At 44.2% G+C, this 24,330-nt stretch overlaps 1 protein-coding gene across 5 annotated transcripts in view; it reads right to left on the bottom strand.

The window, feature by feature from the left end:
* col22a1 (collagen, type XXII, alpha 1) overlaps nt 1–9,371 on the bottom strand; it is a 142,989-nt gene extending 133,618 nt beyond the window's left edge. For 4 of the 5 annotated variants that reach the window (XM_084313585.1, XM_084313586.1, XM_084313587.1 and 1 more), the window contains exons 1-3: nt 9,104–9,371; nt 6,119–6,268; nt 5,451–6,017 (exon numbers count right to left, since the gene is read on the bottom strand). In XM_084313585.1, coding sequence (XP_084169711.1) covers nt 5,451–6,017; nt 6,119–6,209 — 658 coding nt within the window. In that variant the 5' untranslated portion in view covers nt 6,210–6,268; nt 9,104–9,371. The remainder of the gene's footprint in view (nt 1–5,450; nt 6,018–6,118; nt 6,269–9,103) is intronic. The other variant, XM_084313589.1, reaches the window with a different exon arrangement.
* Nucleotides 9,372–24,330: the final 14,959 nt, after the last annotated feature.

The raw sequence follows: 24,330 nt of genomic DNA, 5'->3' as shown, positions 1-24,330 counted from the left end.
TTATTGGTAGACATTCTCTCTGTGCGGCGCAGGCTCTTTAAGGGCGAAGAGAAGCAGTGCTTTGAACTGACGCTGGTAACAGTGTTTAGGGGCGCCCCGACCTTTATTATTTTGGGGAAAGCCGGCTATAGATAGGACTTTTATTTGCAACGTGGGCCCACTGTCATTTTGGTTGAATGTGGTAATAATGTGTGTTCTTTTATAAAAATCCCATTGAACAGCTCCTTTATCCCTCTCCCTCTTCCTCCCCTCTCTCCCCACCTACGGAGAAGCGAATCAGTATATAAACCCTTAAAAGGAAGGGGTTATTACTGTGTCTAGCCCAGTGTGGGAAGAACTTTAGTCTGTACTGTAGAACGAGAGCACTACAGTAGGTGCCTGGTGCGGAAATAACTTTCATTCCTGTGTAAATACTTGTAACGTGCGTCAGACTTTCAGTAAAAGAGAGCTCAATGGGACCACTGTGTGCGTGTCTGTTAATGTTCATTACAATTTAACCCTTTCCCCACCCCCCTGCCTATAGTTCATTGGGAAAGGTCTCTACTCATCAATCCGGAAGGGTACTGCTTTGGGGAGCGAATATATCATCCATCCTTACTGCCATCGGGTGTGGGAGGGCCCAGGAAGTATTGGGGGAAGTGTGGGTGTGTGGGGAGCTACTGCTGATCGCCCTGGAGGGCAAGGAGGACAAGCGCACCATCCCTAGGTTAGTGAATCCTAGGCCCCATCCACTCCCGCTGCTTGACCTCCACTTCAACATTCCTGGCCTACAGTCGGGGACTCAGCCGGACCCAGTTATGCTGCGTTCTCACTACCAGGTGGCCGTGTACATCCACTCCCATAAAGCAGGGATAATCCACCCTGCTACACAATAAATAACAAAATGTTCTAAATAAATAACGTCCCGGGGTCCAACTCTTGGACCCGGCGACCTTTGCCGAATGTCTTCCCCCATATCTCTCTCCCATCCTTCCTCTCTGCCGGACTTGTATCCGAAATAAAGCAATAAAATTCAGAAAACAAATATAAAAAAAAAAAAATTGTTCTTGGCTGCTTTATTTAAATGTGAATTTTATGCAAAGGCCTTCAAATCCCTATGAAAGACATAGAGTCTATTGTTATTGTTACGGTGGTGTAGTGGTTAACACTGTCTCCTCACAGCTAGAAGGTCATGGGTACGATTCCCACTTGGCGACCAGGTTGCTGTGTTGCCACTCCTGGGCCTTTCTGTGTGGAGTTTGCATGTTCTACCCCCATGCTCGCAAGGGTTTCCCCTCCCAATAAGATAAACCCAATGGAAAAACATGCACAACAGATCGCTAACGCTGTCGCGTCCCTGACGAAGACGGACAGGAGCACTTGGATTGGTCCCCTTGTCTGCTCCCGGCTGCCCTTGGGGGGAAGGACGACGGGATGGGAAGTGCAGAGAACATTTCATTCAGCGACTCAGTGCATGTCTGTGTGTTAAAATCTGCATGACAAATAAAGACTTCTTCTTCTAGTGTTTACCTATACCAGTATTCATATTGTTTATACGTTCAGTTAGTCTACCAGGATTCGTATTGTTTATAAGTTCAGTTAGTCTTCCGGTATTAATATTATTTATAAGTTCAGTTAGTGTACCAGTATTCATATTGTTTATAAGTTCAGTTTGTCTACCAGGATTCATATTGTTTATAAGTTCAGTTTGTCTACCAGGATTCATATTGTTTATAAGTTCAGTTTGTCTACCAGGATTCATATTGTTTATAAGTTCAGTTCGTCTACCAGGATTCATATTGTTTATAAGTTCAGTTTGTCTACCAGGATTCATATTGTTTATAAGTTCAGTTTGTCTACCAGGATTCATATTGTTTATAAGTTCAGTTTGTCTACCAGGATTCATATTGTTTATAAGTTCAGTTCATCTGCCAGGATTCATATTGTTTATAAGTTCAGTTTGTCTACCAGGATTCATATTGTTTATAAGTTCAGTTTGTCTACCAGGATTCATATTGTTTATAAGTTCAGTTTGTCTACCAGGATTCATATTGTTTATAAGTTCAGTTTGTCTACCAGGATTCATATTGTTTATAAGTTCAGTTTGTCTACCAGGATTCATATTGTTTATAATTTCAGGTCTACCAGGATTCATATTATTTATAAGTTCAGTTAGGCTACCAGGATTCATGCTGTTTATAAGTTAAAGGGGACATGCATTGCTATTCCTTGTTCCTTATTCACGTCAGCAATACCGTCAGGGTTTTGTTTTTTATTTCTATCTATAGCATCTGTGAAAGTATCTTATTTGCTATATACTTAATCCTTGTTTTTATCTTTTGTATTGATCTATGCATTAACTGTTTTATGTATTGTGTTGTGTGGACCCCAGGAAGACTAGCTGGGAGCCATGGCACCAGCTAATGGGGATCCTTAATAAAATAAAAAATAAATCAGAACAGTTTAGTTGAGTGAGTCAATATGATAATTAACGACACAGACCACATTGATATAATCCCCAATTGCTAGGATACAATGCTAAACACTGGAAAATGCCATTTATAATGCATGGGACCTTTAATTTAGTCTACCAGGGTTCATAATGTTTATAAACCTAGCTGGTCTTCCAGGGTTCATAATGTTTATAAACCTAGCTGGTCTACCAGGGTTCATAATGTTTATAAACCTAGCTGGTCTTCCAGGGTTCATAATGTTTATAAACCTAGCTGGTCTACCAGGGTTCATAATGTTTATAAACCTAGCTGGTCTTCCAGGGTTCATAATGTGTATAAACCTAGCTGGTCTACCAGGGTTCATAATGTTTATAAACCTAGCTGGTCTACCAGGGTTCATAATGTTTATAAACCTAGCTGGTCTACCAGGGTTCATAATGTTTATAAACCCAGCTGGTCTACCAGGGTTCATAATGTTTATAAACCCAGCTGGTCTACCAGGGTTCATAATGTTTATAAACCCAGCTGGTCTACCAGGGTTCATAATGTTTATAAACCTAGCTGGTCTTCCAGGGTTCATAATGTTTATAAACCCAGCTGGTCTACCAGGGTTCATAATGTTTATAAACCTAGCTGGTCTACCAGGGTTCATAATGTTTATAAACCTAGCTGGTCTACCAGGGTTCATAATGTTTATAAACCTACGTACAGTAGCTGGTCTTCCAGATTGCAATCCTGTGAAAGGATGCGAGTGCGTCATACTGTTTAAAGACAGTGTTACTATGGACCTGAACTACTCCCTGTACTTGTGGCCTTAAAGCTATAATTTAGGGATACAGACCTGCAAATGAAAAATGGAAGCAATGTAAGGCCATGCCTTTGGGATTTAATGATATTTCATGTAGGACCATAGTGGCTTAATGTTCTTTTCGGGAACAGTTTTTGTTGATTGTTTTATTTTGCAAACTTTAACTTTTTTTTAATTTGTTTTTGAATTAGGGGTAGGTTGTTCTATAAGCCATTTGGCTTCAAACCTATCCTTTTTGCTTGTTTATTTGTAAACATTCGATATAAAGAATTCATTCATTCATTCATTCATAGTACCTGTAGAAGCCCCAACTATCAAACACCCAAAAACCATGACTGTTTTATAGTCTTTGCTTACGGAGTTGGATCAATAGTTTGTTCCTAACATCATCTGCTGAGTCTCCACCAATCCTTTGATTTATTGTTGAATTAGAGACGAACAACAATGTTGTCTCCGGAGTGCTGCCGTGTCATGGGTGGAATTAGGGTTCGTGTGAGGCCAAATGTGTGACGATGACGATGATGATGATGATGATGCTGGGCGATCTAGTTCTCTGCTGTAAAGTCAGCACAATCTATTTCAGCCCTCGGTGCATCAGTGAGATTCAAATTGAATAAATATAGAATAAATGGAGGACTGCGCTTAAATGTTTGCAGATTAAAAGGTGAAAACATTGACGTGGACATTGAACTGCTCTTTAGGACCCGCTTGAAACATTAGAGCTGTAATTTTGCGAGCAGAAATAACTTTGCATTGCTCAGTGAGCCAGTTGTGCCGACCACTGATATACTTAGAGACATGCTCATGGTGATCTAGGAGATTAGTGAATGAAAACACTGAAAGACCATGAACTACTTCTTAAGACCGCGTCTTTTCTTAGCTCTCGGTGCACAGATATGTAGCTCTCTGTACATACTAGGCCTGTCCCCGACTAAGGATTTGTATAGTCGACTTTGATTGGCCGAAATTTGCCAATAGTCGACTCGTAGTCGACTACCCCCCTGAATGCAATTTTTTATTTTATTTTTTATTTTGGGGGGATCATTCCATTTGGGCTGTGGGGTGTGCTTAATGTCTGAAGAAGTCAACTGAAGGCTTCTTGTCCTCTGCGAAAGGTTGGCAGTCGGCTACGGCTGCTTTCGATCGATTAGTCAACCATTCGACTATAGTCGAGGTCAGCCCTAGTACATACATTATGGTTTATGGTAAATAGCCTTTTTTTATTGACTACTCAGTTGGCAGATTGGAATCTTTAGGTGTCAAACGCCATGGTCAGAGGTTAAGGGCACAATTAATTATACGAGCCCCCTTCAGCTCAGCATCACTCCAGAAGGGGATATGCCCTTAAAAAGGAATGAAGGCTCTAATTACAGCATGAATCGAGGTGAACTTGTAGAAGGAGGTCTTCTGCCATGTTAAGATCCACACTGGAGCCAGATTCAAGTGACAGTTAAGAGTTCTTCAATGCTTATCTATGTCCTAAAACCATATCATTATGTCATTTCCACTTCTGTATTTACTGTTTGTGGCAAGGATTTCAGGCACCCTTTGCTTTCCTGTTCAGCTAATTTTAGGTAGGAATTCAAACGCTGGAGTGCAAAGCATCCATCTTCCCCACGAAAAGACACACACATACACAGACGTACAAACACGTGCACTCTTCCACTTCCGTACTTAAGAGTAGCCATTCCATAACTCAAAACCCAATGTTTTTGGCTTATTTATGCCTGGGTACTTATTTATAATTGACAAAAAGGAAATGTATTTTTGATTTATTTCTGTTAAAAGGTCCCGTCCCCCCACCCCTAGAGTCTAAAAAAAAATTGCGGTTAGAAGAACACCTCCGCACCCGAGACCAGCAGTCACTAGGGCAGCTGTACCACAGAAATGCACCGGTTAGAAAAACTGTCATTTACAAGCCAATTTCTGCATTTTGCCCACCCCACACAATTTACATTTCTGTCAGTGGCAGCCTGGAAGTGAGAGTATAGAGAAGCGCTGGTGAGGAAGGAGGAAGCGATGCCATATTGCGCAAGTAATTGCATGTGGTCTTTCTAGGTGGGGTTTTGTGGTTAGGGTCTCCGCTCTGCGTATGGTTAGGGGGTGAAATCTGAGTCAAAGTGGATTAGCGTTAAATCTAAGTATGGCGCATTGACCACTTCAGAGCGCTTCAAGTGGGTTTGCAAAACGTCTGTTAACCGGTGACTTACTTTCGCAGAGCCTCCGCCTCAGCCTCCCCCTTATCTTGTCGATGGCGTTGAAGTCGGTCACGTGGAAGACGTGGGCGTTCTTCGGCTCGGCCGCAATCTCCTCCAGCTCCACCTTCAGCGCTTCCCCGATGCCCACGGCGAAGATCCTAATGCCCGCCTTGGCGGCGGCCTTGGACGGCTCCAGAACGTAATCCTGGCTCCTGCCGTCCGTGAGGAGAATGGCCACCTTCTGGAAGCCTTTGGCCTTGGGCCTGGCCCCGTTGCGCTCGGTGAAGATGGTGGTGGTGGTGTAGCTGATCGCGTCCCCCGTCATTGTATTTCCCCCCATGTAACGGATGTTGCGGGCGGCACGCTTCACCTCCTCCAGGGACGTGTGTCTGCCCAGGTTGAACTCCACGGTCGGCCGGTCGCTGTAACGCACCACGGCCACGCGCGTCTTATCCGGTCCCACATCGAAAGACTCCACCAGGTTGGCCACCCACTGCCTGATCTTCTCGAAGTTCTCCTTCCCCACACTGGATGACGTATCCAGGATGAACGCCAAGTCATAGTGGACATTTTTACAACCTGGAAAAAGTTGATATTTTTAAGAAAAATGGATCTTAAATTTACCACAGACGGCAAACTCAATAGTGCTATTACTGTCCATGCAGCTTTGATGACCTTACCTGCCCTTTGTGCTTCCACTCCGTTGCCCGACATTGTTGAGACCAGGATGACCAAGACCAGGGTAATCCTAAATCCAAGTCGTAATTCCATCTCGGGTCTCGGATTAGTTCTCTTTCTTTTAGATTATTATCACCGTCAAGTTTTCCAATCTGTGGAAATGTCAATGATAATATCAACAATTGCGAACATCTCAATTTGGTGGCATTATTGAAGTTCTATCCTGCACCTCTAGCATCATCTCAGTGGTCACTGGAGCCCTTCCATTGGGATGTAAAGGTCAACTGAATTCGCCTTATTCACCCCTGAACGCATGTCAATGAGCGGATGACTAATCAGGTGATCATGAGCTTGTAATTCCAATAGTGTTATTCTGCCTGTTGTTTTTGACTATTTCGTTTCTTGAAGTGGCATTTTTATAGCTATAGGTTTTCTAACATCGAAGTGAACGGGCATTTACGCATCCGTACCTCACACTGCATCAAACTTGACCAATATGGCAGTGAGGTGAATAAGGAGAATAAGCACAAGAAAACTGGTGTCTGGCAAATAACTGGATGCTAGACACTAACCTCTGGAAAGTCAAAATAAAGTATGATCTATCTTTAGTATTGAATACATATAGTGTTATAAAATAAAAGGATTCCTGGAGCACTGTTTGAAACTAGAAATTATCTGTATGGCTGTGGTGCACTTACCACCACCTTGACCATACAGAGAAGCATCCTCTATGCACAATGAAGATGGTTCACTTTGTTTCAATGGGTGATATTTTGGGATTTGTGTCAAGATTACAAACAATGCGGTCAGGTGGCGTAGCGGAGATTGTGCTCGTCACCAATGCAAGAGGCTGTAGTCTCGACTCCCGGAGAGTCAGCATTGCCTTGGCTCGGGCTGATCGCTATACTAACTTGTTTGTCTGAGTTAGGGGGAGGGGAGCCGTGGGTGGGTCCTGGGCGTTGTGGACAGCGACCCCTACAGTTCGGTCGGGGCGCCTGCTCAGCGAGGGTAGGATCTGGAGAGAGGTAGTGCGACCTTCCACACGTTACACTCTCCCCGTGAGAATCTGCACTGCCAGGCTGGCTGCCGGCTGGCTGCACATGCATCGGAGGAAAGCATGTGACAGTCTCCGGCCTCTTGGACCAACAGTAGGGGGGGTGCGCAACAACCAGGAAGGGGGTTGGGAATTGGCATAACGACTAACAGTGGGATGGGAGAAAAATCGGGAAAAAGAAGGAGGGGGAAAAAGATTTAAAAAAAAAAAGAAAAAAAATTACAAACAATATTCAAACATTTGTACAGTAACTAACTAGTTATTGTAGAGGTAATTTTCAAAACTACCGGTTGCAGCTTTAAAATACAGCAAGTGCTTGCTGTGGTTAAGCAAGCGTGCAGTGGAAAGTTGGACCTCTACAATGGCTGCATGTGTTGCTCTCATTCCTAAGTCAGCGACAGGTGTAAATCTGTTCTAACGCAGTGTTGATATACAGAATGTGCACAGGGCCCTCTTAGACCAGGCGCCTCCGAGCGTGTTGTTTTAGTCAAACAGTAGTTCTTTGTTCAATTGAATTATGGGCCGTCCGTATTGGTGTGGCATTGACATATATAAACACAAAACTATTCTTACTACTTATTGTACACCAGCGGTCATGGCGTCTGACATCAGGATTGATGTGTCATCAACCACGACCCATATTGTAAACTCATCCTTCCTGGAAGTGTGTCTCCTTGCTGGGGCGCGACGCCACACCACACGCGAGGCTAACGTAACGTAGGGAACGTAGGAGTTGTGCAGAACCTGGCCATGGGACCGTCATGATTCACAAGGTTTTCACCGCCCATGAACATGTTTTGTCCTTCCTGATATTGCCCCCCATTGATCCGTTTCTTTCCCAAAGTGCTGGGAATTTGCATCCAAGACATACAGTCAGGGCCGGTCGGGAACATGTGCACCACAGCACTACACGTAATACAAGGAGGATAAGCCCATTGAGGAGAGGAACCACGTGAATTGCAAATTGGTATCAAGGGACACAGCGAATATACTCAGGATTTAAGTGGATAGAAAGCTATCAGGTTTTCCGATTAACTGATTTACAATTTATTAACATTTAGTAAAGGGGGGGGGGGGGGGGGGCAGTTGAATAGAGAAAGAGCTTAATTCACTCTGGTAATGTAACTCCCTCTAGAGACTCACTCAGTTACCTTATCTGATCAACCACAGGGCTATTTCTGCTTTTTTGGGAGTTTTACCGGCACTGTTAATGAACAGAATTGGCCAATTTGCTAAAGGATTACGGTAATTGCTGCAATTTGTGTGTATTTTAAATGTGAGCAACTTAACTCTGGAACACATTCAATGAAAATATCTCTCAAAGACCAGTTTGAGTTTGAGAGAAATTGGATTAATTATTAAAGTAACCCTCTATAAAAAGACATTAGTTGTACCCCCCCCCCCCCCCCCCCCCATATATTCTGCTTCTCATCTGATATGAAAGTGAAAGTCTTTCCTCATTATGCATTTTGTTACACTTGAATTATCTCTTAACAAGATGAGAAGGTGATCCACTTCAGGTCATTGGTAAGAACATGCTAATTTGCCTTTGTCAGCACCTAAGCCCGAGGTCAACTTTCCCTCTTGAGCAAATTGAGAGCCTGTACCCCCAAGGCCTGTTTCCACTTCCTTTCTCAATGACAGGCCTGGGACTGCAATGTAAATGCTATACCAGAGGCCACGATTCATCACCCCCCCCCCCCCCCCCCCCCCCCCAAATGTGTAAAACAGAAGAAATTTTTCCATATCCAAGAAGAAGAAAAAAAGATAGAAGACGATCCAAAAGGTTCCTTCTCTTGATAGAGCATCTAAATAACATGTGGTTTACAAAAGAGTCTCAACAACAAAAATATCAATTTAAAAAAGTATTCAGAAATGAGTGACATATAATATGCTTGTATGATTGATCAGATGTATAGATTTCTGTTCTTACCTGTCTTATCAATCACCCGTTACTTAAGGTCCGTCTCTTGCTTCCTTTCCCCCAGGCTTCACGTCTCTTGTCCCCCCCTTTTAGATTAGCACCGGGGCAGCATCCTCCTCAGGTGATAATAATCCAAAATAGACCCCCTCACCACCACCACCCACAGGTGCCAAAAAAAAATCAAGGATTAAATAATAATATAATCCGAGGGTGTCAATCCAGTGTGCCCAGTGTAGTTTAAAAAATGTGAGGTGCACTACTCCGGCAGCCTCCTGGGTGGGTGGATGGAGTGGGTGGAACTGCGAAGGGGAAAGTGTAGGGTTTCAGCGGGAGGGACTGCTAGGTGGCTCCTGCTGCTGCTGGGTCCCTGCCTCCACTAGACACACACACACGCTGAGAGGCCCGGCCAATTATAGACCCAACTTTCTGGATATTTTTGTCCCTTATTTTTTTTTTCTTCTTCTCCTTCTTCCTCTATACGGCTGCTGCGCCCATCTGATGTAGTTGCCCTCAAAGAAAGACACGCCGCTGCTTCTAGGCGACCGCCTCAAAACCGTCCAACCCTGCCACTTTTGATAGCCACAGCGGAGCCGCCCTGGTGATGGTGGTGGTGGTGGTGGTGGGCTGGGCCGGGCTCGGACTTGACCAGACCCAGATTTATAGGGGGGGGGGGGGGGTGAGGGGAACGCGTGTGTGCCTGAAGGTTGATGATATCATGCGCTTCTCCTTGGTTTACTGGTTTACATTTCTTTAACTGGCCGTTAAAAACACTTTACCCTCATATTGGCATCCTATAAGCAACTACTGAATTCTAACTCCAGTTTACTAGGTTTAAGTGGAGGAACCAATTATTAGGGGGAACACTTGTGGCTGAAGCTTGATGATGTCATGCGCCTCTCCTTGGTTTACTGAGAACATTTCTTTAACTGGCAGTTAAAACATTTTACCCTCATATTGGCATCCTATATATAAGCTGCTGGTTTTACAACTCCAGTTTACTGGGTTTTTAAAGGTATATTACCAGTATCGATACCGGTACTCTAACCTTAGGGGACAATGGGTTAATCGCAGATACGAATTGCATGCATGCATCGCATGTGTGCCAATTGATGACCTCGGAGCAGGTCCTAAATTATTAATTATTATTATTACCTGTAAATCACATGTCAGTGCACAGGTACAGTAGGCCACACGCTTCCCCCGGGGAGGGGAAGTAATAGTGTCGTTTACCCGTGTTAGGGTTTCCTTTGCATGGTACATGACATTCTCTCTCTTTCTTTCTTTATTTTTTCTTTCTTTCGTTCTTTCTTTCTTTCTTTCTTTCTTTCTTTCTTTCTTTCTTTCTTTCTTTCTTTCTTTCTTTCTTTCTTTCTTTCTTTCTTTCTTTCTTTCTTTCTTTCTTTCTTTCTTTCTTTCTTTCTTTCTCTCTTACTTGCTTTCTTCCTCAATATCTCTCTCTCTCTCTCTCTCTCTCTCTTTCTGGCCAAACTTACCAGATATCCTGTCAGGGAAGCACATGTCTCCCCAAACAGCCCTTTGTGCCTGAAGTCTCAAGTCGGTTGTTCTTGTCTGAACTCTCCTTTGTAAAGTGATTCTACAGACATCCCCCCCCCCCCCTCCTCCCCTCTCTCCCTCCCCACCACCTGCTGCAACATGTCACAAAATTAACTTATTATAGGATGTTCTTGCAAAATAGTACCGGTAGATGTTTAGGTATGGAGGAGGGAGACTCAACTATCAGGCAATGCAGTTTGGTGACATCATAGGCTTGCGCTTTCTTTCATCTTGAGAACTAGTTTAGTGCTACCTCATAAAATGAGGTATATTATTTTAAATATATTAAAATAGTCTACTTTTACAGAATAACAACCCAGACATAACAACCCGGCTCAAAAAAACAATAACTGATTAATTACACTCTGGAATACATCATTTAATATAGCCTACTGTGGTATGAATAATAATAATAATAATAATAATAATAATAATAATAATAATAATAATAATAATAATAATAATAATAATAATAATAATAATAATAATAATAATAATAATAATAATAATAATAATAATAATAATAATAATAATAATAATAATAATAATAATAATAATAATAATAATAATAATAATAATAATAATAATAATAATAATAATAATAATAATAATAATAATAATAATATATATATATATATATATACTACATCTTTGAATGGCATGGACAAGTAGTTAAATAAATAGCTGTTAGACATTACACTCAGTCCTATTTGCGTGCCTTTGTGAGCACAGGCCTGGCTATGTATAGGCTTGGTGTGAAGTGGATGGGAAGTCTGGTGATGATTTGGGGCAGATGCGTGCAGTGAGTGTGTGGCGGTGTCGTCACTGTGAGGAGCCGTCTGTCGCCTTCATGTGCAAGAGGTGTAACGAGGTGATCAGCACGCCGCGTGACCTAGAAGCTGCAGTGTGTGCCGTAAGAAAGAAAGCCTTCTGTTGTCTGCAATCCAATTTGTCAGAGAGACATATTAAAGGTGCTATAGATAACGTTACGAGTAATACATTTAGAAAGGTGTATAATAGAGAGCTTTTAGAAAGGTGTATAATAAAAGTATTGTTTTTTCCCCCAGTATCATTTTAAAATAATGTGTGGGTCCAAAACATAATGTTGTTGTTTACATGTTGCATGCATGTATCCCCTCCCTACTTCCCATTTCCCCATGTGGAATGCACCTGATTGGATACATGCTGGTGCTCTAGTGCAACATCTAGTGGCTGAATGTTATCTAAAGCACCTTTAACATTCAAAATCTACGAGGAAAAGGTGAGACGCGTTGCTGAAAATGGGGATTTTAACATGGAGCACTTTTCATTGTTTATCCATCCAGCACCGCGGTGTTGATGACATCTGCATAGTTGGGGTTTCAGTGTTGTGTGATAATCATGGGTTGATCACGGCTGCTGTGGTTTTGATCCTTTTCGGTTTGTAGCCTCTAGAAACATACTGTAGGAACGCCTATTCATTACACCCAACAGAGAGAACGGTGAACTTCTCTTCCAAAGAATGCTTCTTCACTTGATTAATAATTGGGAGGGTTGGATTTAAAGAAGAAAAATTTATTTACCAAAGATATGCAAAGAAACAATGTACCCCCCAAAAAAAGAAAATAATGTATCTTACAGCCTGCTGTTGGGTCCTACAATTTAGTCATTTAGCTGACGTTTTTATGTGACTTACAGATTGTGAACAACTGTCACCAGGAGGGGTACATGTCTGGCAGCTAAGGGTCAGTGGCATTGTTCGTGAGCCAATTCAAGTAAAATCCTGTAGATATAACAATTGAACAATTTAACAAACCTTAGCAGCTAGAATGGTGGTATCACTACTGGTGTTGGTTCAGTGTCTTGAGGTCCTGATTGAGAACTACTGAACAATGAGATATGCCAAAGTATGTGATGTGCTGCATTCATCCACTTACTGTAATATACGATAGATGGTTTCGACTTGACAACATAAATATTCTTAATGGACCCAGGTTTACTTCCTGTTGCAGTGTTGGCTAATACCAATAACTGACTGACGGGAAAACAACAGAGACCAGTCTGTTCCTTAGCAACACAATTCCAGTGTCTATAGATTCTGATGTATGGCACAGTGGGGAATACTTATTTGGAAGCAGCATCATCCATAACTTAGACATCCACTTAGAAACATCTTTGCATTCAATTTCATTATTTTATTTTGTTTTCTTTATAAAACAAGGAGCGTTTGCAGATCCAATTATGAATGAACTTGGCAATGGCTTGTACAGAGGCTTTGCACGGAATGTTTGGAATGCCCATTATTTCTTCCACGTCAGTGGTCGCTACTGTACTGTATGTGCAAAACAACAGTTACTATAGGCTTACATGATAATATATGAAAAGTATATCAACAAATATGACTAAATTGGTCTTTTATTATTTGATCCTGTAAACAAACAAATCGTACCGCTGTTTTACCTACTCTGCACGCTGCACATAAGTTAGGCATTTTCTTTCAAAAGTGATTACCAATTGTTACAGGCAGCCATGTTGAAAAAAATAGAACTTTCCTGCAAAGCCTCTATTGGTGCCAACAACATATAGTATAGTTATGTGTTAGTGTTAGTAAAATATAAATAGAGATTGCAATACAGTGCATTTAGTGATTAATTTAAACATATTCAAAATAATCAAACCGCATGGGACCAATAACTCAATTACATTCAATGTGACTTCCTGTTTTAACAGTACGGATTAACTTGAATTTGAATTCGAACTTGAATGTATTTCATTTGCTGCTAATGTCATACGATCTCTTTCACTACTTGCAGTGTGTCGTTGTGGAACAATGTCCTGTCCTCCTGTGTCATTGTGGAACAACGTCATGTCATCCTGTGTCATTGTGGAACAACTTCATGTCATCCTGTGTCATTGTGGAACAACTTCCTGTCCTCCTGTGTCATTGTGGAACAACTTCCTGTCATCCTGTGTCATTGTGGAACAATGTCATGTCATCCTGTGTCATTGTGGAACAACGTCATGTCATCCTGTGTCATTGTGGAACAACTTCCTGTCATCCTGTGTCATTGTGGAACAACTTCCTGTCATCCTGTGTCATTGTGGAACAACTTCATGTCATCCTGTGTCATTGTGGAACAACTTCCTGTCATCCTGTGTCATTGTGGAACAACATCCTGTCATCCTGTGTCATTGTGGAACAACTTCCTGTCATCCTGTGTCATTGTGGAACAACTTCCTGTCCTCCTGTGTCATTGTGGAACAACATCCTGTCATCCTGTGTCATTGTGGAACAACATCCTGTCATCCTGTGTCATTGTGGAACAACTTCCTGTCATCCTGTGTCATTGTGGAACAACTTCCTGTCATCCTGTGTCATTGTGGAACAACATCCTGTCATGCTGTGTCATTGTGGAACAACTTCCTGTCATCCTGTGTCATTGTGGAACAACTTCCTGTCATCCTGTGTCATTGAGGAACAACTTCCTGTCATCCTGTGTCATTGTGGAACAACTTCCTGTCATCCTGTGTCATTGAGGAACAACTTCCTGTCATCCTGTGTCATTGAGGAACAACTTCCTGTCATCCTGTGTCATTGTGGAACAACTTCCTGTGTCATTGTGGAACAACTTCCTGTCATCCTGTGTCATTGTGGAACAACATCCTGTCATCCTGTGTCATTGTGGAACTCATCCTGTGTCATTGTGGAACAACTTCCTGTCATCTTGTGTCATTGAGGAACAACTTCCTGTCATCCTGTGTCATTGTGGAACAACTTCCTGTCCTCCTGTGTCATTGTGGAACAACATCCTGTCATCCTGTGTCATTGTGGAACAACTTCATGTCATCCTGTGTCATTGTGGAACAACTTCCTGTCATCCTGTGTCATTGTGGAACAACTTCCTGTCATCCTGTGTCATTGTGGAACAACTTCCTGTCCTCCTGTGTCATTGTGGAACAACATCCTGTCATCCTGTGTCATTGTGGAACAACTTCCTGTCATCCTGTGTCATTGTGGAACAACTTCATGTCATCCTGTGTCATTGTGGAACAACTTCCTGTCATCCTGTGTCATTGTGGAACAACTTCCTGTCATCCTGTGTCATTGTGGAACAACTTCCTGTCCTCCTGTGTCATTGTGGAACAACATCCTGTCATCCTGTGTCATTGTGGAACAACTTCCTGTCATCCTGTGTCATTTCATTGTGGAACAACTTCCTGTCATCCTGTGTCATTGAGGAACAACTTCCTGTCATCTTGTGTCATTGTGGAACAACTTCCTGTCATCCTGTGTCATTGTGGAACAACTTCCTGTGTCATTGTGGAACAACTTCCTGTCATCCTGTGTCATTGTGGAACAACTTCCTGTCATCCTGTGTCATTGTGGAACATCGTCTGTGTCAGCCAATAAATAGGCCTAATTCTCCTATGCAGGTGACTTTGGCACAGCTTTAGATAGCATGTGATGCTCAACTATTCACTGCCTTCTGCATAGTATCTGCTGAAGAAATCATAATACAGGTGCATCTCAATAAATTAGAATATCGAGGAAAAGTACATTTATTTAGTAATTAAATTCAAAAAAAATATATATATATATATTATATAGATGCATTACACACTATACATGTTGATGATTATGGCTTAATGAAAACTCAAAATTCAGTATCTGAGAAAATTGTTATATTACAGAAGACCAATACAAAAATATATATAATATATTACAGAAATGTCGGCCTACTGAAAAGTCATATGCACTCAATATTTGGTCGGGACTGCCTCTAGCATGAATCAATGTGGCGTGGCACGGAGGCAACCGATATATTTCCTCAATATTCGAATGTATTGAGATGCACCTGTGCATCTGACCGTGTCCCCCTGGCACTACCGAGCCACCGTTAACAGTGGCAGGATAAACATGGCTGCATCGGCTATGCTCTCTGAAGAAGACGCGCAGGGCTTTTCCTCTTCTAATCTCTCGTTAAAAGCATCTGTAAGTACTCTAGGCTTAACGCCGTCAAGTGTACTCTCACTACCGCCTGTCGCGAGCGAGCGAGCAGCGTGGCGGTCAGACCACGGCGTCCTGCAGGTTGCTGACTGCCATCCTCCTGATGGCTCTCCCCGACACCTCCATGTCCCCGGGGTGCTGCGGCAGCAGCGGCGGCGCTTGGTTCCTCTTCGCCGCCTTTTCCAGCATGCGGCTGGCCTCTTTGAGGGCCCTCTCCGCCCGCTGCGCTTTGCCTTGGAGACCTTGGGCCAGCTTGCACTCGTCCGCGGATAATCCCCCCGTCGGTTTGCCCTGATCCTCTTCTAGGCATTCTGCTCTCCTCAGCCGCAGCCTCCTCCTCCCGGTGTCCTGCTGGAGCGCGTTGTGGCACGCGGCGCCGTCGTCACCGCCACCTGCGGCCTGGGCATTAGCATTAGGAGGAGAGGGAGGGGCGGGCTTGCCGCACATGGGAGCGGAGACGCCTCTACACACCACATCCTCCAGATGTCGCTCTCCGTTCGAATGGATGTGGTTAGCGCGGAGGAGCAGGGGCCTCTGAGCTCTCTGCTGCTGGCCTCTGGCCGGGTCAACCAGAGGGCACAGCGGAGCTTTGGTCAGGCCCTCTCTCACGCAGGCTTTCACCTTCCTGGGACAGGGGTCACTTCCTGCTACGTCCAGCTTACGAGAGGCGGCTTTGGCCTCCTGCTGGATACCCTTCATCTTCTGCCTCTGGGCCTCCCTCACGCCCTCCGAGAGCTCCAGAGGGGCCAGTTTCAGGGGCCGCCTGGGCAGCGGGTTCTCGCCTCCCCGCTGCTCCGAGGGGTCGGGCGGCTGGCGGGGCGACCTGAGCGGCAGCAGCGAGTCCAAATGCGCGGTGCCCTCCGGTGTGGGCGTGGCGGGCGTAAGCCGACCCACCGCCGCCTTCTGTCCGTGTGCCACTGACAGATGGAGGCCAGGTGTTTTGGAATTGCGGCCATTTTTAGCTGCCAGTCTGAGGTTTTGGCCGTTTAGATGCATCATAGTGTTCTTAGCCTGAGAGGTCAGGAGATCCTCTCGCCGGGGCGCCCCCTGCTGTAACAAAAGAGACGCGTACTGTGTCACCAAAACAAACACTGTCCACGATCAGTGCCAGAAAGCCAACTGAGTGAATACTACTAGTGTGTTTAGGAAGATATTATATACAGTACATTTGTTTCCGACATAAATTACCTACAAAAACACCTACAATGACATTTCCAATTATTGTATAATTTGTTGAAATTCTGTCTTGAATATTTTTATTTGAACATCAATACAAAATTTAAATTTAAAAAAGGATATAAGTACAACTAAATATTATAACAACGTGTGACATTTATGTTAATTCAGTCTACAAACTTTCAATGTTTCCACCAGTTTCAGATGCAGAATACAATCAATGTGTACAGTAACCATTAACGCAACCAAATGACTATGTAAATTATCCTGTAGTTACAGTTCCCTGGTCATCTGAATTGATCTACACAGGATAGCAGAGTACAGAACGTATCGATCCCACGACCATAGCATCATAACAGTACAGTACTAAAGTGACAATATGAATATACAGATTATTCAATACAAATACGAAATTCTGTTCAACCCGTACACTCTCACTACACACCTACATCGAGGACAGGATTCAAGTCCACTACTATTTACTCTGCGAGGGACTTGAGTAGTGCCACTTTCGCTACTCACTCAAACCAGCAGCGTCAACAACACCGCAAAGCCGCCCCATTAATGCCGGCGGGGGGTTAAGGTGACATGATGCAATAATACAGTAAATAACTCACAGGTCTGGTGAACATCTCCTGCCTGAATTTCTGTTGAATCATGTTTGTTTTCCTATCAGAGCGACGTCGGGGAGATGTTGAGGTCCCAGGGCCCTGTGCCGTCCTGCCCGTCTGTCGATGCCAGTTGGCTGAGAAGGCAATGACGCTGCAGCATGGGACAGGCTTTAGCAGCCCTGACTATAAGATAATTAAGGCGATTAGGGTCACCGGGCACAGCATGGTGATCTATTATGATCTCAAATCCAGCTTAGGGGGCGTCTTGGCACGCACGCACGCACGCACGCACGCACACACACACACACACACACACACACACACACACACACACACACACACACACACACACACACACACACAGTTACACACACACACACAGGCATAACTTGAGATTTCTAACAACGTTTTTGTTGTTGAAAAATGCATTTCTGTGGTAAGAGAAAATTAATCCAATGTTTCATTGAGGAGTCATGTTTTAGTGTCAGGGGTTGGTAGATGTACTTGTGGCCATGAGATGGCGCCAGAGACATCCATTGTTTTTTCTCTCTCTTATGTCAACAGTGGAGTCCTATGGTCATCATTATAGCAGAGCATAACTAGTCGAGCTGTGGGAAGTGAGGAGCAGCTTGAACCTGGGAATTTGCAACAGTTTTACTGTCGTTTCCTCCCCAATCTGATATCGGACTCGTCTCCTGTCCTAATGCTGATCACTAAGGATCAGTCCAACGTTTTCATCACTTTATAAGATAAGATAAGATATTCCTTTATTGATCCCCTTGGGGAAATTCAGGCATCATAACAGCATGGGGGAGGGGAGGTACAGGTAGTAAAAACAACCAGTGTAAACAATATAACAAGTCAATATAATTAACTATCTAACTAACATACGAAATATACAGTATTCACAGTATCACAGTATCACATAAGGTGCAGTATGCATAAGGTAGTGTTATTGTCCTTTTTAGGTTCCTAGTAGTTGTAGTTGGAGGTCTGGCAGCAGTCCCTGTCCACTGTTGTGGAGCCTGATGGCCGCTGGTATGAAGGACTGGCCGAGGCGGTTAGTTGAGTGTCGGGGGGGTATGAGTCTGTGACTGAACGTGCTTCTCATCTTGACTAGCTCGTCTCATTGCCAATCCCCATGATATGCGTTCCTGTGTGTATAGGGTGGATTATCCCTACTTTATGAGAGTGGATATGAACTGTCACCAGGTAGTGGGAACACAGCAGATCTGGGTCCGGCTGAGCCCCCGACTGTAGTGTAAGAGTATTAGAATTGGGATTTAGCAGCGGGGCAGATGGGGCCTAGGGTTTACTAACCTAGGGGTTCTACGCTGGTCCTTCTTGCCCTCCAGGGCGACCGTAGTATTTCCTCCAACACCCACACTTCCCTTAATACGCCTCACACCCTCTCACACCCGGTGGCAGTGATGGTAGATAATACAATTTCTCCCCAAAGCGGTACCTTTCCTTGTTGACTGGTGCAGACCTGTACAGAGCACCTGCCCCAATTGCACATAGACCGTAGGGAAGAAGGGGTTAAACGATAATGCACATTAATGGAAAGAAGAGGTTTAAACAATAATGCACAGTAATTCACTCACACACAGTGGTCCCATTTATACGCCTCTCCTTTTAGTGTTAATTGGGTATTTACATGAACAAGCCCCCGTCAGGGTTAATACGCTTTCCATGTACATCAATATACCAATTGTGCCATATGCACCACACAATAACACAACACAACAAATACACACGCGTGAGCCCACACTGAAACCAAATACCTGTCTATGCCGGCATTACCTAAAACAACAAACGTTGGGGCGCCCCTAGTCCAGGGTTTCCGTTGTCCGGTAATTACCGGTATTTGACCGGCAAAATCTGTTGAAGTCCGACATATTTAATCTCTCCGGTCTTAATGTCCGGTGAAAATAATTCCCTCTAAGCACAATTTGATTATTTGAATTGTATTAAAATAGGCTAAAATTAAATAGCCTATGCGATGAACGAAACAATCATTACATTTGTTTCATCGTTGCTTCACCAAGCAGGTATAATAATGTTGTCAGCGGGAGCTTGCTGCTAGATTTGCGACTGCATGCAGCTGCAGAGCCACAGAATCCTCCATAACCCACCCATCTGTACCGGCACAGTGCAGTACTCCAATTCAGCCATTGGCAATTCAGCTGTTGGGTGGGGGGCGCTGTTGAGCGTTCCCCAGATAGAGCCTGAAAACAGCTGAATCTGCTGGTCTGCAGCGACATACTCTTTGCAAATAAGTCGTTGCGAGGTGGAGAGTCATCACGCAAACCCACGATAATATTGCCGTCTCTCTCTGCCAAATTTCTCAGTTCTTCGCTTGATATAATTAATACAAATGTCCAATATAACGGAATTCGTTAGCTCATAAAAATGTGATTATAACAGACTGCTGTTTATTAATGTCGGGCGACTGCCCACAGACACCTATTTGATTTAAAGTCGGCAGCAGCACGGAGTCTCGGGACTTATTTTATTTGGAATATAATGACTGTATACGCAAAAGTAGCCTAGTTTTAAGTTAAAATATTATAAATCTACATGCCTTGAGGATGTCAATTATTATTATTTTTTGTATCCACTTTTTATCCCATTTTCTATATTTTCTCCCATCCCAATTTCGTATCATCCAATTCAACCCTCCCCTGTCACGGACGCTGTTTCTTGCCTCCCACAAGCCGGCTGCAATGTGGACTAAGTCATACATAGCACAAGTCCCCTCCGGTACTTGAGGTAACAGCAGTCGCATCTTTTCACCTGCGCAGCTCGATCTCTCAGTGGCGAGGAGTAACACGTGGGAGGCTCATGCTGCCCCCGACACTTCCTGATTCTACTGCACAGGCGCACCAACCGACCTGTAGGAGTCGCTGTCCACAACGCCCGATCCCCACCCATCAGTTTCCCACCCCCTAATACGGCCAATGTGTATTAGTACGGACAACCAGCTAAACTGAAAGCAAATGTGGAGCGCTGGGCTCGAACTGACGAGCCCAGCGTCTCCAGCATTTCGTGGCGAGTGCCTTGCCCACTACGCCACGTAGCCGCCCTAGGATGTCAATTATTTTTAAGCTCAATAAACTCTGACCGGAATTTCTCTCATTTGACCGGTAGATTTGAATCTACCGGACCCTGAGACCGGCAACAATTTTTTCTAACGGAAACCCTGCCCTAGTCACTGGTACACATGCCAGTTCAATGTATCTATTCTCTTCGCCCTTAGAGGGCATGCTCTCGGAAAGGAGAATGTTCGCTGTGTATATTCCAGAGCGCTCGGAGCGCTAGCAGTACCTGGTGTAAGTGTACCAACCGAGTGCTGTTCTGCCCCCACAACGAATGTTTGGGGCGTGGGTTGGCCGTCAAACGGCCCCGCGTGATACACAGGAGAGCTGGCTGGGCTGGTGGTAAACAGGTGCAGGCTGCAGGCGAGTAGAGCCCCGTGCCGTCGGGCGGCGGTGTCTGCTTCGAGGGCTGGAAACGGCGTGGCGACGCGTGGAGCTAACCAGGTTACTAGTCCTATACTTGAAGCTAAGCTGTGGTCAGTGCGACCCCCTAGCTTCTCGCCTATACATTCCTAAATGCAGCGCGGGGCATATCGACAGTACAGTCCGGCAGTCGAACGTCTTCTTCTTGGTTCAAACGTACCCTAAGCACTATACTGGGAAGCTAAACTGTCGCATACGACGTTACTATCCCACCCCGTGGCAGGACTCGTATTTCGCGTGTATTTATTATATCAGGAGATCTTTGGCCACACGTCCTCTTGCTTCAGTGGAAAACGACGAAGAGAAAGTCCTGTGTATCCAGCTCCTCCTTCCTACCAACCTCTTCCTCACCTCTTACCACCAGCCCAACGTCGCACCAGCTCCCCCTGGCGAAAGTCCAGTTACACAACGTTATCGTGAACACAGTAGAATACAAGGAGTTAGAGTTAGACACATTGAATTACGGTTAGACATATTCAGGTGTCTACATGTGTCTTCTTCAAACGTAGATACAGTATCACAGGATTTATTATATCTCATACCCAGACCTTGCTGTACGACATCACACGGAGCATCAGACGACATAATACATTATAAAACATATTCCTCTCGCAGCTCTCCAGATAACCCCTTCCTTTTCCATCCCTCTGTATATTTTATAGGAATATATGTCAACTTACCTGAGGGTGTTTGCCAGACGTTGTACATTGTACTGTCACTGTGAGATTATCTACACCCGACTGTAGTCATACAATAGTTGCGTAACTCCTGCTCTCATGTGGAACAGGCAAGATATAGGAGCCGATGATATTGTGGACGTCACCCTTTTATCTGTTCCTAAGTCGGCCTCAGACAACAGCTGGTTTGAACATTTAGCTTAGTTTCACACATATTATATTTACTCCAGTCGGGGGGCCAGATTGTTTTCTTTGTGTGCAAGATTTCACAAATGTCCCCCCCCCCCCCATGCACGGTTTTGCTTCCCGCAGCAGAGAGAGAGAGAGAGAGAAAGGATCCATTTTTAATTAGACACCTCAACTTAATCCCCGTCATAAATCACCTGTTCTTATTTTGGATCCCACTCGCGGCATGTCAACACCTGCTCAGACTGGGAGGGAGAGAGGGAGAGAGAGAGAGAGAGAGAGAGAGAGAGAGAGAGAGAGAGAGAGAGAGAGAGAGGGGGAGCACGGTCGTACCGTCGGCTGGTATCTTACAGAAACTGAAGTCCCGCGTTCATCGCCCGGCGGGAGCAACTTGGCTCCGCTTACGTGATCATTTGAGATGCGAAATTACAGGCTTGGTGCTGGATGGAGAGAGAGAGAGAGAGAGAGAGAGAGAGAGAGAGAGAGAGAGAGAGAGAGAGAGAGAGAGAGAGAGAGAGAGGGGGGGAGAGAGAGAGGCCCGAACGCCCCCCTCCACCACTGTTCTTATTGTGTCGCCCTCCGCGCTCCCCTGGCGTCCGCAGCTGACAGCGTAATTACCGAGGTGTGGGAGGAGACACCAGAGGGATGGCTGCTCCCACCTACTGCAGACCCAGCTGCACCACCCCCCCAAGCCGGGGCCACTCGGAGCACAGACCCAGCGGTGGGCAGGAGAGCTGGTTCTCTTTCTCTTCCCACAGCCATGGCACTTACTGTATGCTGTAGCATTTTACACACATGCATATATATACATTACACACACACAAATACACACACATAGAGGACTGTCCACAGGCATTTTAATCTAGATTAAAATGGCTAAAAAAAATTAAAAAAAAACTGCCGAAGGCATTCAAAATATGTGTGTTCTACCCAAATAATGACCAGAAGTAAGTCCTTACTTTTTCTTTCCTCCTTATGTTTCTCAGGCCAGGTGGCCCATTACACCATGAGCCCATCTCCTGTTTCCAAAATGCATTACAGACTGTTTGAAAAAGCTGTTTTGCTATGATAATTGGTAATGAAATATCAAAATAATGTTCAATAAGATGTACTTGTGTTTAATAAGTTGTTTTATTCAGAAGTTAACACAAATAAATAATATTACCAGTACAGTACAGTATCTAGCACTCTCAGGAGCAAAACAGAAAGAATCATTTCAAACTTGAACTATGTGACATGGCTTGAATCAACTGCTCCAGTGGAGTTGCTCAGTGGCCAATGGTGTCAACTGTGGTTGTACTGGGCAGCTCCCAGGTGTGAATGGAACTGTGTGAATGTGAAGCAGGGCGTTCCTGAAAAAGAGCATCTGTGCTCAGCGAACCTACCCTGGGTAAATAAAGGTAAAAAAAAAAAATGTATATAAAAAAAAAAAAATACATTTTTTTTTATATATATATATATTAATGCGTTAATTATATTATCGCGCGATACTATAATTAACGGCCCAGCTCTAGTTTTTACTGCAACGAATGTTATAATAAAAGCCCTTCGTTCTATACACTTGTCTGATTGAAAACTTTATTAACAGACCGCAGAATGGGTACAACTCGGCATGCTCTGAGCAAAGAAAGGAACTGAGATATGAATTGAGTAACGCTTGCCTTGCTATGGTCCGGTAAATACGCTGATGTTATTGAACGTGTAACTATATAACGTTAATGCCACAAAACGAATGCCTTTGTAATCATAAGTAGTAATGTTATAATAATAATAAGAAGAAGAAAGGGTCGGGGGGGTAACCGCCGGGCGCGCCGCTACCACCCCTGCCCGCGACACAGAGTGAACGGCGCACGACCAGAGGGGAGACTTCGAATCAGTGTTTCACTCTTAATAACGAATGCGTGTGTAGCAGGGTGGATTATCCCTGCTTCGTGGGAACTGTGGTGCACGGTCCCTAGGTAGCGAGACACAGTAGAACTCTGGCTAGCTGCACCTCCGTCTTTGGGGTCAGGAGCGTCAACTGGAGGCTGGCAGTGGGAGTGTATGGGGCCCAGGATTTACAAACCTAGTCCGGTACTCTGGTCTTCCTCTCTCTTCCAGGGCAGTCAGCAGTACTCCCCAACACGCCCTCACTCTCCCCAATTGTCCCCTTAGCACCCTCCCACACCTAGTGACTGGATGGTATATAAATAACTTGGTTCCCCCCGCAAGCAGTACCCTCCCTCATTAACACCAGAAACCTTACAGTAGGAAAGGGAAGGTTAAATAGGAAGGGGTTAATAGTATATATGTTACCCGCATCAAAAGGGTTAAGATTAGGCTCAGTAAAAGACACACACACCGTGCTCCCATTCAGTCTGATTATTATTGCACCATTGTTCTCGTTACACAATAGTTACGGTCTGGTGATTATTGCACCATGGTTATCGTTACACAATAGTTACAGTCTGGTAATTATTGCACCATGGTCATCGTTACACGATAGTTACAGTCTGGTAATTATGTAATTACGCCCTAGGCACCA

The sequence above is a fragment of the Notolepis coatsorum genome (assembly GCF_963971535.1).
Source record: "Notolepis coatsorum genome assembly, chromosome: 4".
NCBI lineage: Eukaryota > Metazoa > Chordata > Actinopteri > Aulopiformes > Paralepididae > Notolepis > Notolepis coatsorum.
This window is presented reverse-complemented; position numbering and strand designations above follow the sequence as displayed.